This window comes from Loa loa (genome assembly GCF_000183805.2).
Source record: "Loa loa unplaced genomic scaffold supercont3.88, whole genome shotgun sequence".
In the NCBI taxonomy this organism is placed as follows: Eukaryota; Metazoa; Nematoda; class Chromadorea; order Rhabditida; family Onchocercidae; genus Loa; species Loa loa.
In genome coordinates this window covers 99,498-112,061 of record NW_018108268.1, presented here as the reverse complement: position 1 = coordinate 112,061, position 12,564 = coordinate 99,498, and the positions used below count along the sequence as shown (strand labels likewise).

The 12,564-nt window shown below is 34.9% G+C and overlaps 1 protein-coding gene across 1 annotated transcript in view; it reads right to left on the bottom strand.

Moving 5' to 3' along the window:
• The window catches only part of LOAG_17533 (rap/ran-GAP family protein), a 10,563-nt gene extending 913 nt beyond the window's left edge, over positions 1–9,650 (bottom strand). The window contains exons 1-22 of the mRNA XM_020450193.1: positions 9,422–9,650; positions 8,919–9,056; positions 8,534–8,672; positions 8,123–8,317; positions 7,847–8,011; positions 6,937–7,022; positions 6,688–6,812; positions 6,198–6,386; positions 5,869–5,947; positions 5,158–5,360; positions 4,859–5,016; positions 4,548–4,654; positions 4,163–4,300; positions 3,824–4,067; positions 3,364–3,476; positions 2,961–3,109; positions 2,434–2,636; positions 1,963–2,059; positions 1,608–1,672; positions 1,293–1,350; positions 857–928; positions 272–448 (exon numbers count right to left, since the gene is read on the bottom strand). Coding sequence (XP_020306163.1) covers positions 272–448; positions 857–928; positions 1,293–1,350; positions 1,608–1,672; positions 1,963–2,059; positions 2,434–2,636; positions 2,961–3,109; positions 3,364–3,476; positions 3,824–4,067; positions 4,163–4,300; positions 4,548–4,654; positions 4,859–5,016; positions 5,158–5,360; positions 5,869–5,947; positions 6,198–6,386; positions 6,688–6,812; positions 6,937–7,022; positions 7,847–8,011; positions 8,123–8,317; positions 8,534–8,672; positions 8,919–9,056; positions 9,422–9,521 — 3,000 coding nt within the window. The 5' untranslated portion in view covers positions 9,522–9,650. The remainder of the gene's footprint in view (positions 1–271; positions 449–856; positions 929–1,292; positions 1,351–1,607; positions 1,673–1,962; positions 2,060–2,433; positions 2,637–2,960; positions 3,110–3,363; positions 3,477–3,823; positions 4,068–4,162; positions 4,301–4,547; positions 4,655–4,858; positions 5,017–5,157; positions 5,361–5,868; positions 5,948–6,197; positions 6,387–6,687; positions 6,813–6,936; positions 7,023–7,846; positions 8,012–8,122; positions 8,318–8,533; positions 8,673–8,918; positions 9,057–9,421) is intronic.
• Positions 9,651–12,564: the final 2,914 nt, after the last annotated feature.

Below are 12,564 nucleotides of genomic sequence, written 5' to 3'. Positions count from 1 at the left end.
AAAATTGGGTAATTTGAAATGCTAAATCTTATTCGACACGAGTGCTGCCTCATATGCTTCAGTACTCTTCTTGTTGTACCGAATAAATAACTGGAGTGACTTCTTGTCTAGGAATATTTTCCAATCTAATTTCACTTCCACATGCTTCTTATTTACTTTATTTGCACGCATAATGAGTCTGTGAAGAAAACCCTTCGCTATCAGTTCTTGAAGATAGTAAGGAGAAGTGAATTAATTGCACATGTTAATTAGACGAAGATCGCCAACTTACTTTCGTGAGTTCTTCCTTTAAACGGGAAATCATAGCTTCCAAAGCTTGCTTTTCTCGCAGTGTTTCTTGCAGTTGTGTTTTACTCTTTTCCAATTCAGCGTTCTTTTTTGCAACTATTTTTCCCGCTTCTTCCGCTTTGGATATAATACTACGATCACAAGTATCGCCTTGAGACTGCTAAAATTAAAAAAGAGAATGGATTTTTGAGTTTGAAATGAATTTGATATCCAATTCATATGATTTTCTTCATGTTTTGCAGCGAATAATTTCCAAACTCTCACATCAAAGGAAATGCAAAATCTAATTTTTTCAATTTTTTCAAATCAACTTATTTACGCTAAAGTTTCGTAAGCTTGATTCCCTGTTCCTATTGAAAAATCTTGAAGACTAAAACGTTCAGTGGTTCAGTGGTAGGGAAGACAAAAAGATACTTTTCATGGAATATTGCTATTACAAAGTGGAACTGCACTACAAACTCCCTCGTTAAGTTTATCAGAAAACCAACGTTAAGTTTATCAGAAATTCCGAGACATTAATCTTCAATAAAATCAACGCTGTAATGAATTTTATGAAGAAAGAGTTTACGGGACAGATATTGTAGCATTTTTCTGCGGATAGAACTAATGAATCTTCAGAACGGACACGCATTATTCGGCCCTGGAATAAATTATAAGTCAAAATTATAAGTCAACTTCATTTTTTAGAAATAAGTCTTTTGAAAGCACCACCATCACATTAATTTTGCTAAGACAAAAAACGTTCCAATTTTTAAAAGTGAAATGAGCTGATTCCAAAGGATTTCAAATCATATCATTCTTCATCGTGCGGTAATTTAAAAAAAAAGTCCTCTCAAGTTCTTTTCTCTTTTTTTAATTAGAATATTATAAATTTGTTGAAATTTAAATTGAAAGAGGATCATGCATGGATTTTATCAAAAAAAGACAGAGAAAATATTCCAATAAATAAAATTATTTTGACCATTCGAAGAAGTTCGTTGTCGGAAGATTTTAATGTAAGCTACCTGTGCTTTGTAAGTGGATTCATACAGACAATTACTGAAAGTTTTCCATTTGACAGGCCTGAAAGTCATAAATAAACTGGCATGCAATCAAATTTGTTTATCAATTTTGTTGTTAGCACGAAAGCGGTGAGTTGAACTTTTCACAATCATATAGTGCGAAAATTACCACAACGTTTCAACAGTCTCTTTTATCGATTCCATATTATAAAGATTATTTTTTTTTTAGAATTTAAAACTTAAACTTAAATCCAACTTAGTTTTTGACCAATATAACCAATTAATTTTCTTAAATCGCAAAATTTTGCAAACACTTACTCAGCTTTTGCAGGTCTTTCACAACATAAATAACTAACTCTTTCGTAACGTGCAAACTTTGTCATCTGCAAAAAAAAAAAAAACCCAATTAAAGTAGGTGTATTAATTATCCAAAATTTAAACAAACAGATTTTAGCGTTTATTATAAAAATTGATCAAAAAAAAAAATGCAAATCAATTTTCGTCCCAAAGTCAAAGAAACTAAAGAATGAATGAATGTTCAGTTCAGAATCTATAATTTAATGCGAGGAAGACAAACTTGACTTCACGATTTCAATAAGTTCCTATTTTACGATTACTGATTTCCGTTCTATATATAATAAAATATATAATCAGTGAGTGTTGTAATACTTACGGCAGTATGCCTGTTCTTTACAATCGACTCATCTTCGAAACTATTTGACTGTTTTCTACTTTTGTCCCAATTATTGAGCGTACGAAGTTGTTCATTTCTGAAACTACTGAAATAGCTGACAATTAATTATAATAAAGTATTTGTTTAAATTTATCAGTTTTAGTAATGACCCAGACACATCATCGTCTTTTTTATAGACCAACAAAATTTCTGACACTTTAATCCTAACTTATCCATCGTCAGCTGACATTTAACAAAAGGTAGACGACGACTGCCAATCAGTATCCTGAAGAAAATAAATTCCGCATAGACAAAGAAAAATGGATAAGAGTCTCTATGAACTGAAATTTTTATTATATATTTATATTTGCCTGATGGTTAGCAAGGTCCTGCGATAATGAAAAAGTTGACTACATACAGTCAAAATTCATAGAATATAATGATTTCAGAATGCAATAGGAAAAAATTTACTTCATATTTCGTTTTGCGAATGTATCAGACATCAGCAACACCTGTTCATCGCCGCTCACGGCAGGGCAATGAGGATCAGCACAACCCCTACGAGGTGAACCATCAGAAGCCGGTGAAATCATAATCAGTCGAAGGGAGGTTCGATGTGCCATCAGATCACAAATTTCGTTGTAACTCATTGTGACAATTGGTCTACCTTCAATCTGCAAACTAATGCTTATTTCATCTCTTCTTAAATTTGCAAAACATGTTCAAAATGGTTATGTGATAAAGAAGAAATTAATCGGCTGGTGAAAAAATCAAAAATTCAATGTTGGGGGATCCCGGGGAAAAGTACTTCCATCCGAAAAGAGGTCGAAAGAATTCATGGAAAGTATTAAATGATGTCGATTTCAAGATCAAACTTTCTTAGTCTAATATTTACTATCCATTATAAAAGTAAATGGTTGCCGAAATGAGACTTCGTTCTCACTTGGATTTTTTGGCTAGTGATCTAAAATTTTATTGAAATTCAACACCATTCCAACCTCAACAATGCGTGATCCTTGTCTCAGACCACATCTCCATGCTGTATGATACATTTCTACGTCAGTAACAACGCCTTCTTCCTGCAGATGGAAGCCCAAATTGTCAGAAACTCGTGAACGTCGGTGTAACACTTCCTTAGCTTCATCGCCTTCAATAATCAATTGCGAAGGTATCACGTAAGATGTCAAACCAGTTGGATGGTCAATTCTCAAATGAAGCAGAGAAAACTTTAACTATTTTCATCTATCGTAAGCATAAGAAAGAGCACTCAGAATCTGAGGAGAGAAAAAGTAAAGCGTCAGAATAACCTTAAAGAAGTTAGTCTAAAATATAACCAGCCTAAATGCGAAGTGTAAAGAATAAATATATTTTTATATAAATTTATAAAATTTCTTTCACTACCTTTCGTAACACCCTCCAAACGTCGTATCAATGCAGACAATTCCCGATCACTATTATCAGTTTTGCAGCATCTCAAAAGCAGCACATCTCCATGATCAAAATAAATTTTCAATCTAAAAAAGAATTTTTATTTTTTAAAAAATAAATGCTAAGAGATCTAAAGTAAGTTTGTTGTATATAATTTTCAAATTCAATTCAATTATTTCACTTACGTATCATTAGAACAACAATATGTTTCCAACTTTTAAGTAACATTTCCTTCATATTTATTCAACTTTTAGATATTTTGCAAAATAATGGGAACTGTTTTATGTTTGACGAAAGGAAAAACCATCAGTTAAAATGTGAAGTGAATTTGATAAAAGGACTTCGGCTTAAGAGTATGTGGTACAAGCAGAAGAAGTTGACAGAAGCGTACAATTTACAAAAAAAAAACAGAGAAAGTAAAAAGTGTATGTACCCTGAATCCATGTTGGCCCAACCAATTACAGAATGTGTAGGTATCGCACAAATAACTTCACCGGATGGCATTTCTAGAATAGCCAAAGTTTCACCAGATATACCCAGAACACATGTGATCGATTGGTTTTGTGAATAGTCGTGAACTTCAACAAGCCACGAAAGCGCTCCATGTAATGATTCGCTGAATAACGGTCGCGGTAACGATCGCTCTTTTCGTTTCACCGATCCGACCAAAAATCGACCTGAGATAATCACAAATTATCATTTATTGGAAAAATAATTCACATTCCTTTTACAATAATATCATGAAAAAACCACTTGCTTGCAATTTACTCACTTGCAATTTTCGCAGGTCCATCATTCGGGTGAGTTGAAGCGAAATTTTCAGCAATTTCCTTCAGTGCTTCTCGACGGGTGCGTGCCGCCATCGCTGCGAATTTTTTCGAACGATGTACCGCATTTTCGGCGTTTATTACTAGAAAAGTTAAGGTATTACCCTGACTTTTTGTATTCTCATTTTTCTGGATGGTAGTTATCCAACTGTCCAATTGATCAGTCACGAGATATTGAATCAAACCAGGGAAGATAAATGGTAAGAATTACATTCGACATTCTCTCAAAGAAATTTAAAATTTCTTTTGAGTTGCCGTTTGTAAGCAAAAAAAAAAGGAAGTTTGAATTGAAATGTAGTGGAATGAAAATATATACTATTCTTTACTTACTTTTTGTGATGAAGAAGTCATGGAATTCAGAGGACTTTGGAAATGTAGCTCCTTGAGGTACGGCAGGTCCAAAAGCTGGAACATCTTTCGCTCGCGATACAGCAATACTATAAATTATGCTAACAATACGGTGCTGTTAAGATCAATCAGTAATACAGTAATGAGAAGCAGAATATTATAAACATTTGTCAGCATTTACATCCACAATTTGACTCCAATATTACAGCTGACTCATAAGCACAAGTGCACATGGAGATAAGTGGATCTGGTTCTGTAAATGAATGCAAAGAAATGAAATCTAAAGTTCATACCTATATGTTACATCATCAGTGCATGGATTATTGGCTCGTACAATAATGAAAACATGCTGGAAATGGGAACGAACGGTGATTGGACTGAAAGGAAGAGCACCAGGCTCCTGGAAGATTACAGTAACCATATCATTACCAATGTGCCTTTTCCGAGCAAGCTGAAAGAATAGTGCTTCTTGAGACTAAATAAAATCCATACAGATTTCAGTAAAGATACCGAAAAATGACCACTGATCGGTTGACCTTTTAAGTGAATGAAAGGAATGAACTTACAGCTCATGGCATAAAAGCCTGCTCACCTGTTGTTTGTTGCTAGGAGTAAAAGGAAGAAGTGTTGATACATGGAACATTATTTCATGTGCCTGATATTTGACATATATCGAATGTGTACCCGTTGTGTCGCCACGCACATCAAGACCCCCCTTATACTGATCAAAACCTTTCAATCGTATACGTTGCCCAAGAAAGTCTAAAAATTCCTCGAAAGCAGGAGATCCGCTTTCTGAAATTGAATTTAACTTTAAATTCAACTTTAACTAATAATTCATTAATGTGTTTATGGAATGTCGTAACTAATAACTTATGGTTAGACTACGAATCCTCTATATTCAAAATGATAGTGACAGGGTATTGATTCCGGTAAAAATTTCAGTAAAGGAAATTGACACAAAAAGTCTCAATGATCCTGGTAATGTCTTGAGAAGGAAGTAGTAGGATTCAAATAAAATTGCTGAAATGTTCAGAAATTCAGACTGAAAATATTCAAATAAGCAGATAGATATTAGGACAGGAAATAACTCGGCACTTTTACAACAGCTTAAAATTTCCCATTCTTTAACAGTTTTCGAAAAATTCTGTCTTTTCGTCGTTGGTTTTGAATTGTGGAGAGCTTTCTAAATTTATTTAGAATTTTGAAATATCTGTTTAGCAATGGCATGGGATGAAAGAATTTTAAGCTGAGCCGAAATCACTTTAAGTCGAAATCGTAAATATTAGAAAGGAAAAAATACCGTTGTTATACATTTGCTCTTCAGTGGACTGACAAACGCCACAATACATCACGCCAACTTTGTATCGAGTATAAATCGGCTAAAACCAATACAGTATAACGGAATTTACTTTCCGGAAATAAATTTGAAGTGAAGAGGACAAATCGAACTACCATACTGTCTTTTGTTTGCGAGGTAACTAAGTTTTGCAGCAATGTGAATGATTTTACAATATCAAAAATTGTTTTTCCATTCTTCCAAATTTCTCCTTCTCTACCTCATTCAAAATGTCCTCTTTAAAATCCAGCAATTTACATTTTCAAACAGGTGTAAGAAATTTGCGAGCAAACCTGTTCATCAATTTTGACAAGAAAATCTTCCACTCGTGTAAATGACGGATTAGCTGGACGAAGAATTCCGTAGTGTATTTGTGGACATGCAATTTCTAATAATTCTTTTATCAACAATCGATTATTTTTCTGATCGGCATTGTTATCCGAAAGAACATCTTCGGGTATTGCAACTCGAAGTGTACAAAGCTGAAATAATTCTACATTTATTGCCAATAACAATATATAATTAAATGATAAATCATGTTAAAGCTCAATTCTGTGACTGATGACAGGAGTATATCGCAGATTTCGCAGGATTTTCAGAGGAAAAAATAGTGGCAGTGTACACAAATTTTGAGCAAACTTCATTTCAAAACATCATTACGGAAGATTTTTCCATAGGCCAGCTTATTCCAGATTCAGACAGTCCGGCTAACAGCACTAAGCTTCTGCTAATGAATCAGTGTACACAATTTGATAAACGGTTTGATAAATATTGAAAAAATACATCACTGAGCCGGATAATCATCCGATAAATGGTAACATTTTGGATATCGCTTTCAATCCGCTCACGAACTACCGAAACGGCAACTGGACCAAGTGTTTCATCAATACCAAAAAAGTTCCAGTGAGCTGAAACTTGATATTTACAAATTGTGAAGAGCAGATTATTGTCAAATTATAAGAACATCTGGAATCATCAAAACATGCATTCAAACCTTTTCATTCGAGATAATAAGAAGCGAAAAAAACTTACGTCGTCCAACGAAACAGTGCCGATAGTAGTAAGCGCCAATATCTTGAGGCTCGATAACAATTTTTTGCTGACGTGCTGCGCACAATCTGAGAAAAAAGACCATAATAGTGATACAAAATCAATGTTATTTTCATTCCAATTGGAAGAATTTTGCAGTGATTTGGATTTGGTTTTCCAGCTTCCTAAAGGATCTCAGTACTATCCAATTTACATTTCTAATGAACGAATTTACTGTGTATCTGTAGTCTTCACCCTTTCACTTTTGCTTCTTCTAGAAACTTCTAGAAAACCCTCCTCTTTTTGATCTGTCAGATTTTTCCAGAAACCTCAACGACGGAAAACTTCTGATAGAGAAGTTTTCATCTCTCTTCAACATATAATCTTTTTAAAACCTATTTTATGCCTCTACTTCGAACATCCCACGATCACATATGTATAATGATTAATCTCATTGTATGCGGATATGTATATGTAGGATTAATCAGATTAATTAACAGCACTACTCACAGATTTGTTGACCACTAAATGATAAAGAATATTGCTTCTTTTAAGTAACAATAATGTGAAGGATTATCATTCTATTTAAAAAATTATAGCAGAATATTAGTAACATCCCTATATATTTTGATTATTTGACCAATTCCTCCTTAATTTATTATCGGCTCACTTCCATTCCCCTTAAATTTTACTACGCCAATTCACTATTGCAATAACTGGATGCGACATCCTTTATCCAACGACTCAAAGGCCAAAAATGTCCAAAAACATTCTTTTGAGAAAGGCATTTTGCGTTTTAGTCGACGAAAAGACAAATTTGTTTCTCAATAAACAAACAGCATTGTTCCAGAGCGTATCGAAGTCAATCAACTCTAAAAAAATAGTTGACGGGGTGACGAAAAAACAGGATTACCTGCCGCCAAGGTAGACATTGCTCACATCTTCCAGAATGCCGATTTCAGAAGCTGTGTGTTCCCGCTGCCACGTTTCATTCTTGTTCCTTAATTTATCAACTGAAGCAACACTGAGGCGACGAGAAAGGGCTAGGCGGCGAATTGGCTCACCACCTAATTCATTTCTAAAAAAATCCAAGTGCAAATGGTCGTAATTAGGATAAGCGGAAAGTTTAAAGTTGACAAAACGCTTCACTTGTACTTCATTTTCTCAGATTATAAAGAAGATGAAATACCTGAAAGCTGGACAGTTTGCTAATAGATCATTAGATTTGCCATCACCCGCGTCATCTTCACACGGACTCTGAGCCTGGGATGCTCCAGTTGGACGAGGTTCGATAGACGTTGTTGGCGGACCAAGCCCCCAAGCTGATGCGAGGCTTACACAATCATGATGAGCACAGAGACGTGGATAGCATGGTCGCCACTCGCTATAATTTACGAAATTGATAACTTTCTCAAGATTGATAGTTAAAGTTCTTGAAAGCTTTTCCAAAGAAAAGTAATTGATAGATAAAATATTGAACTGTTACTTAAACTGTTCAACTAAAGGATTTTTTGAAATGTTTGACAAGTCGTCCATAGTGTCAATAGTGTCGTCAAAGATTCAGGACATAATGAGTGTCAAACTGATAGAAAAATAAAACCTAATACGTTCAGGAGCAATTTGTGCGCTATAATCGGGATCGCAAGCAGCATGGGTATCAAAGTGTGATACCGACACATTAGTTTGAACGGATCCAGAAAGGGTTACTGCTGATGTTGTCGCAAGGCTATGCGCAGAGCCTATAAAATCTTCACATACTGCAAATCATAAATAGATCGAACTGAGATACATGTTTGAGGATCATGAGGACAAATTTCATTCTAACCAAGATCGGTTGGATATCCTCAAGCATCCATGCTAATTTCGAGAATTAGAGGTCACTGTTTCAGAATGCAGACGCCTGATCCCGAGGTAGGCTTTATTATGTGGTGAAACGATTGCGTTTCGATAATGATAAAAAAGGGTCAAATGATAGGCAGACGTACAGGATGTCATCGTTGGGTTGTCACTGTGACCACTGTTGCCGCTACTAACATTTTGATAATTGGACGAATAAAGGGTAGGTGCGGTAATTTTTGATGATTTGTAAGCAGGTAATGATGAAATTCCTTCACTGTTAATCCCTGGAAATGGGGTGAATTTGAACTATAATGTTTTGCAATGTGTCGAAAGCTGGTTACTGCTTCTTGAATCAAATTGCGTGACTGATTCTGAACAAATCATGGAAGAATATTATTCTATGGTTGGTGAAATTGCTCTGTAATTTCCACTTCTTCATCAGTAGTAGAACAAATTACCGTAGCTTAATCTTTTCTATCACTGAACGACGGATACTACGAGTATTCTGACTATTGGTTACGAAGATCATTAATCACTGCTCACCTAAAGCACTAGCATTAATGCATTTTGATTCTTTTAAATTTGATAAAAACAGTTGTATTATTACATATATTTTGATAATTGAAATAAATCTAAGCAAAATATTAACCACCGAGTGCGACAGCAAGAAGTGATCCACGTCGACTGAAAATATCAAATGCTCGAGCGGTACTGCTACACCATGCATCTGCAGGTTGACCACTGTCCATATGGCAGTACTACAGACATAAATTTAAGAATAGTTTTGCTGTTCGGAAGCAGGCCATCAAAAGCATCTCAAATTACGACCTAAAGGCTGTTTTCGCCGACTTCGATTTCCACTTCCTAATAACCCTTAATGTCGAAAGTAAAGAAGTCATAATAATTGCTTTTCCAACGTCAATGACGCAAAATAAGTTCAAACTATTCCCACAGTTTCTTCACGAAAATTAAAATGAATTGCGTATAACAGTAAATAGCTATATTTAAAAATCAAAATAGGTATGCAAATTCTAATGGACGTTCCTTAAGAGAGCAAAAAGCTTAAGCTATTTTTAAATAAACATGCAATGGTCGAAAAAGAAAAACTTTTAGTTTCGAATAGTGTTTTTGTACTAATTGCAAGAGTAAAAGGAACTGAAGACAAAAGAGCGTCAATTTCCCTTCTCCCAGTTGTCCCAACAGAAACAAAATAATTACCAAATTGTCATCCACTGTTGTTCCCCCGCCTGCTTACGTCACTTCCGTATACTTTCCGATTTTCTACCAACTTCACTTAAATGTCAGTTTCGTAAGTTAGAGTTAAGTTAAACAAATTCAAAACTCATCAAGTGATATGCTTGAAACAACCAACCAATCAATCAAAACAAAACAGTTCAAGTGAAAAATTTCCAAACATTTATTGCTCGATATTCCAAATAACCAACTTGTAATTGCAAGCCAAGTTTCCCGGTATTCCAGACCTCAGATTCTCCGGAATAGCAGTCCTTTCTCTCCCGTAACTTGATTTTCTCTTGCCCTTATTTAGAGACAGCTTTCATTATAAAAGTTAAAAGGAATTTATCGTCCACCTCTTTCTCCCTGTCGTTTCAACATATTGGCATTGAAAAAGCGCAAAGATCAAAAGAAAAAGAAACAGTGAATAGTTCCAGTAACAACTTTTAGAAGCGGAAAAAGTTCGAGGTCAGTTCCAATTCTGTTTTCAAGTGCTAGCGAATAAAAGCTGAAAAGTATTGACTGCTTAATGCAATTTGGCCGTCATTATATAGCTCTCCGTTTTTTCTTCAAAAGCTCCTCAGTGACGGAAATGTGCCAGAATAAAGAGATGAGTGACACTAAGGACTGCAAAAAGCATAGAACAAACCAAGTTCTAGTAAGAAGTTCTCGAATTTGCTCTGCTTCCAAGAACGCTTGGGACAAACAATTGTCCGTAATTAACACACCCAATAACAAAAAACATGCCAGAAAGATCATAAAATGAAGATTAATACTTGAACAAATACGGGAAGATGCTGCTAAATTTGATGATGCACTTCCGATTCAAGCCTTCTCTGAACAATATGCAAAATTGTTTTTGGTTAATTTCTCAAACTTGACACTTGATTTATCATTTCCTTATTATTAGGTCTCATAGTTTTTTCACCGTTTGCTAAGTTATAACTTGCAGCAGATAACTGTGGAATATTCTTCATTGAACAATACGAAACCATCAAACAAATGAAGTTTGTTTATTGAAGAATCCTCAGGGAAATGGCTTAATAAAGGCTTCTGAAAAATTTCATTAAAAAATCGGGGAGTGAAAAGTGCTCCAATTTTTCATATATGTACTCTGTAATTTTAGCGCAGTGCAAAAGTAAATAAGGAAGTTGGAGAAGGTGGAAAAATGTTGAAGATTTTTTGAATTCCCTATGCAATCTACGAACGAAACGGAAGAAATGTTGGGTAGTTTGTAAACGAAAATACGTTTTTCGGTCCAAAGCAAAAATTAACTGCGCTAAGCGTATTCAACAACAATAAGTCTAATCAAAGGAATAGAATTTATCTGAAATTTTAATCATAAAAGGACAATATCCACAAAATGAGCTGTCATTGATACAGTCGTGTCCACCCCTTTTTTCTCTCCCTTAACCACCGTTTTCTGGTTATATCCAGAAACACTTATTTCGTTTACAAGAAAAAAGAGAACAAAAGGCTTTCACGGAGAAAATGGGAAAGGAAATTCGATGAAATTAAGACGGAAAGGGTCTATTTGAATTAGAAAAAAGAAAAGAAGGAGAAGGGATAGAAATTGAAACATCCAATGAATCGAAACAGAGAAGCAGCGGTAAGCTTTGAAATACACTTACGTTATAGTGCTATGGCCAAGTTTATTTGCAAAAAACAACAGGTTCCATATAAGGTATAGAAAATAAGAAGATACAAACACAGTGAGAAGCGAAATTCCTATTCTGCTTTCTCTTCTTAGATTTAATTAATTATAGTCCTCAAATCCTTCATTCAATGATTTTGCAATGATCCAGTCGTCCGATTTTCCGGACCACGTTTTGTTTGTTTAACACTAGCAGCAAGAAATTGATGCTTCCCACTGAATCCATAACATTTATGACATTAGAATGAGTGGAAAGTGTAGAAAACAAGGGTGTGACAATAAGGGAGAAAAATGAGATGAAGCCCAGCTCAGCTCACAAAAGCAAGGGATGATAAGTAATGATTGTGTATGTGTGTGTGCGTGTGTGTGTATCTGTCCGTCTGTCTGTGTGTTTGTCTGTTTGTTTGTGTGTGTCTATGAATGAAAAGGTGTATATTATCGACAGCGGCGGTTTTGTTTCGCCAAAATGATGGAACAATGGAATATGTTCGGGATAAATTTAATAAGATTGGATTGCATTCGTAAGTTTACGTATCCATCAAGCGGTCAGTGAAAGTGATCGTCGTGGTCATCTTATTCAACTCTATCCAATAAGTTCGGTAAGAAAAGGATAGAAAGTAGATGACGTAGAGAAAGCATGAAAAGAAGAGGGGGAGAGAATCGAGTATTGAAGCTTAGCTTTTCTTAAAAGCTGGCGGATAAAGAGAGACACATCTGTGCCGCCCTTACAAACTGCTCTCCACATAATGGTTGTTTCCTTCTTCACTCATTCAACACAATTGAGCCTTCTCATTCCTAATTGGCGGTGATTTGTAGCACTTTTTTAGACACTCTCGCCACTGGACTCATTGATTAATAATAATAAATAATAATAATAATAATAATAATAATAATAATAATAATAA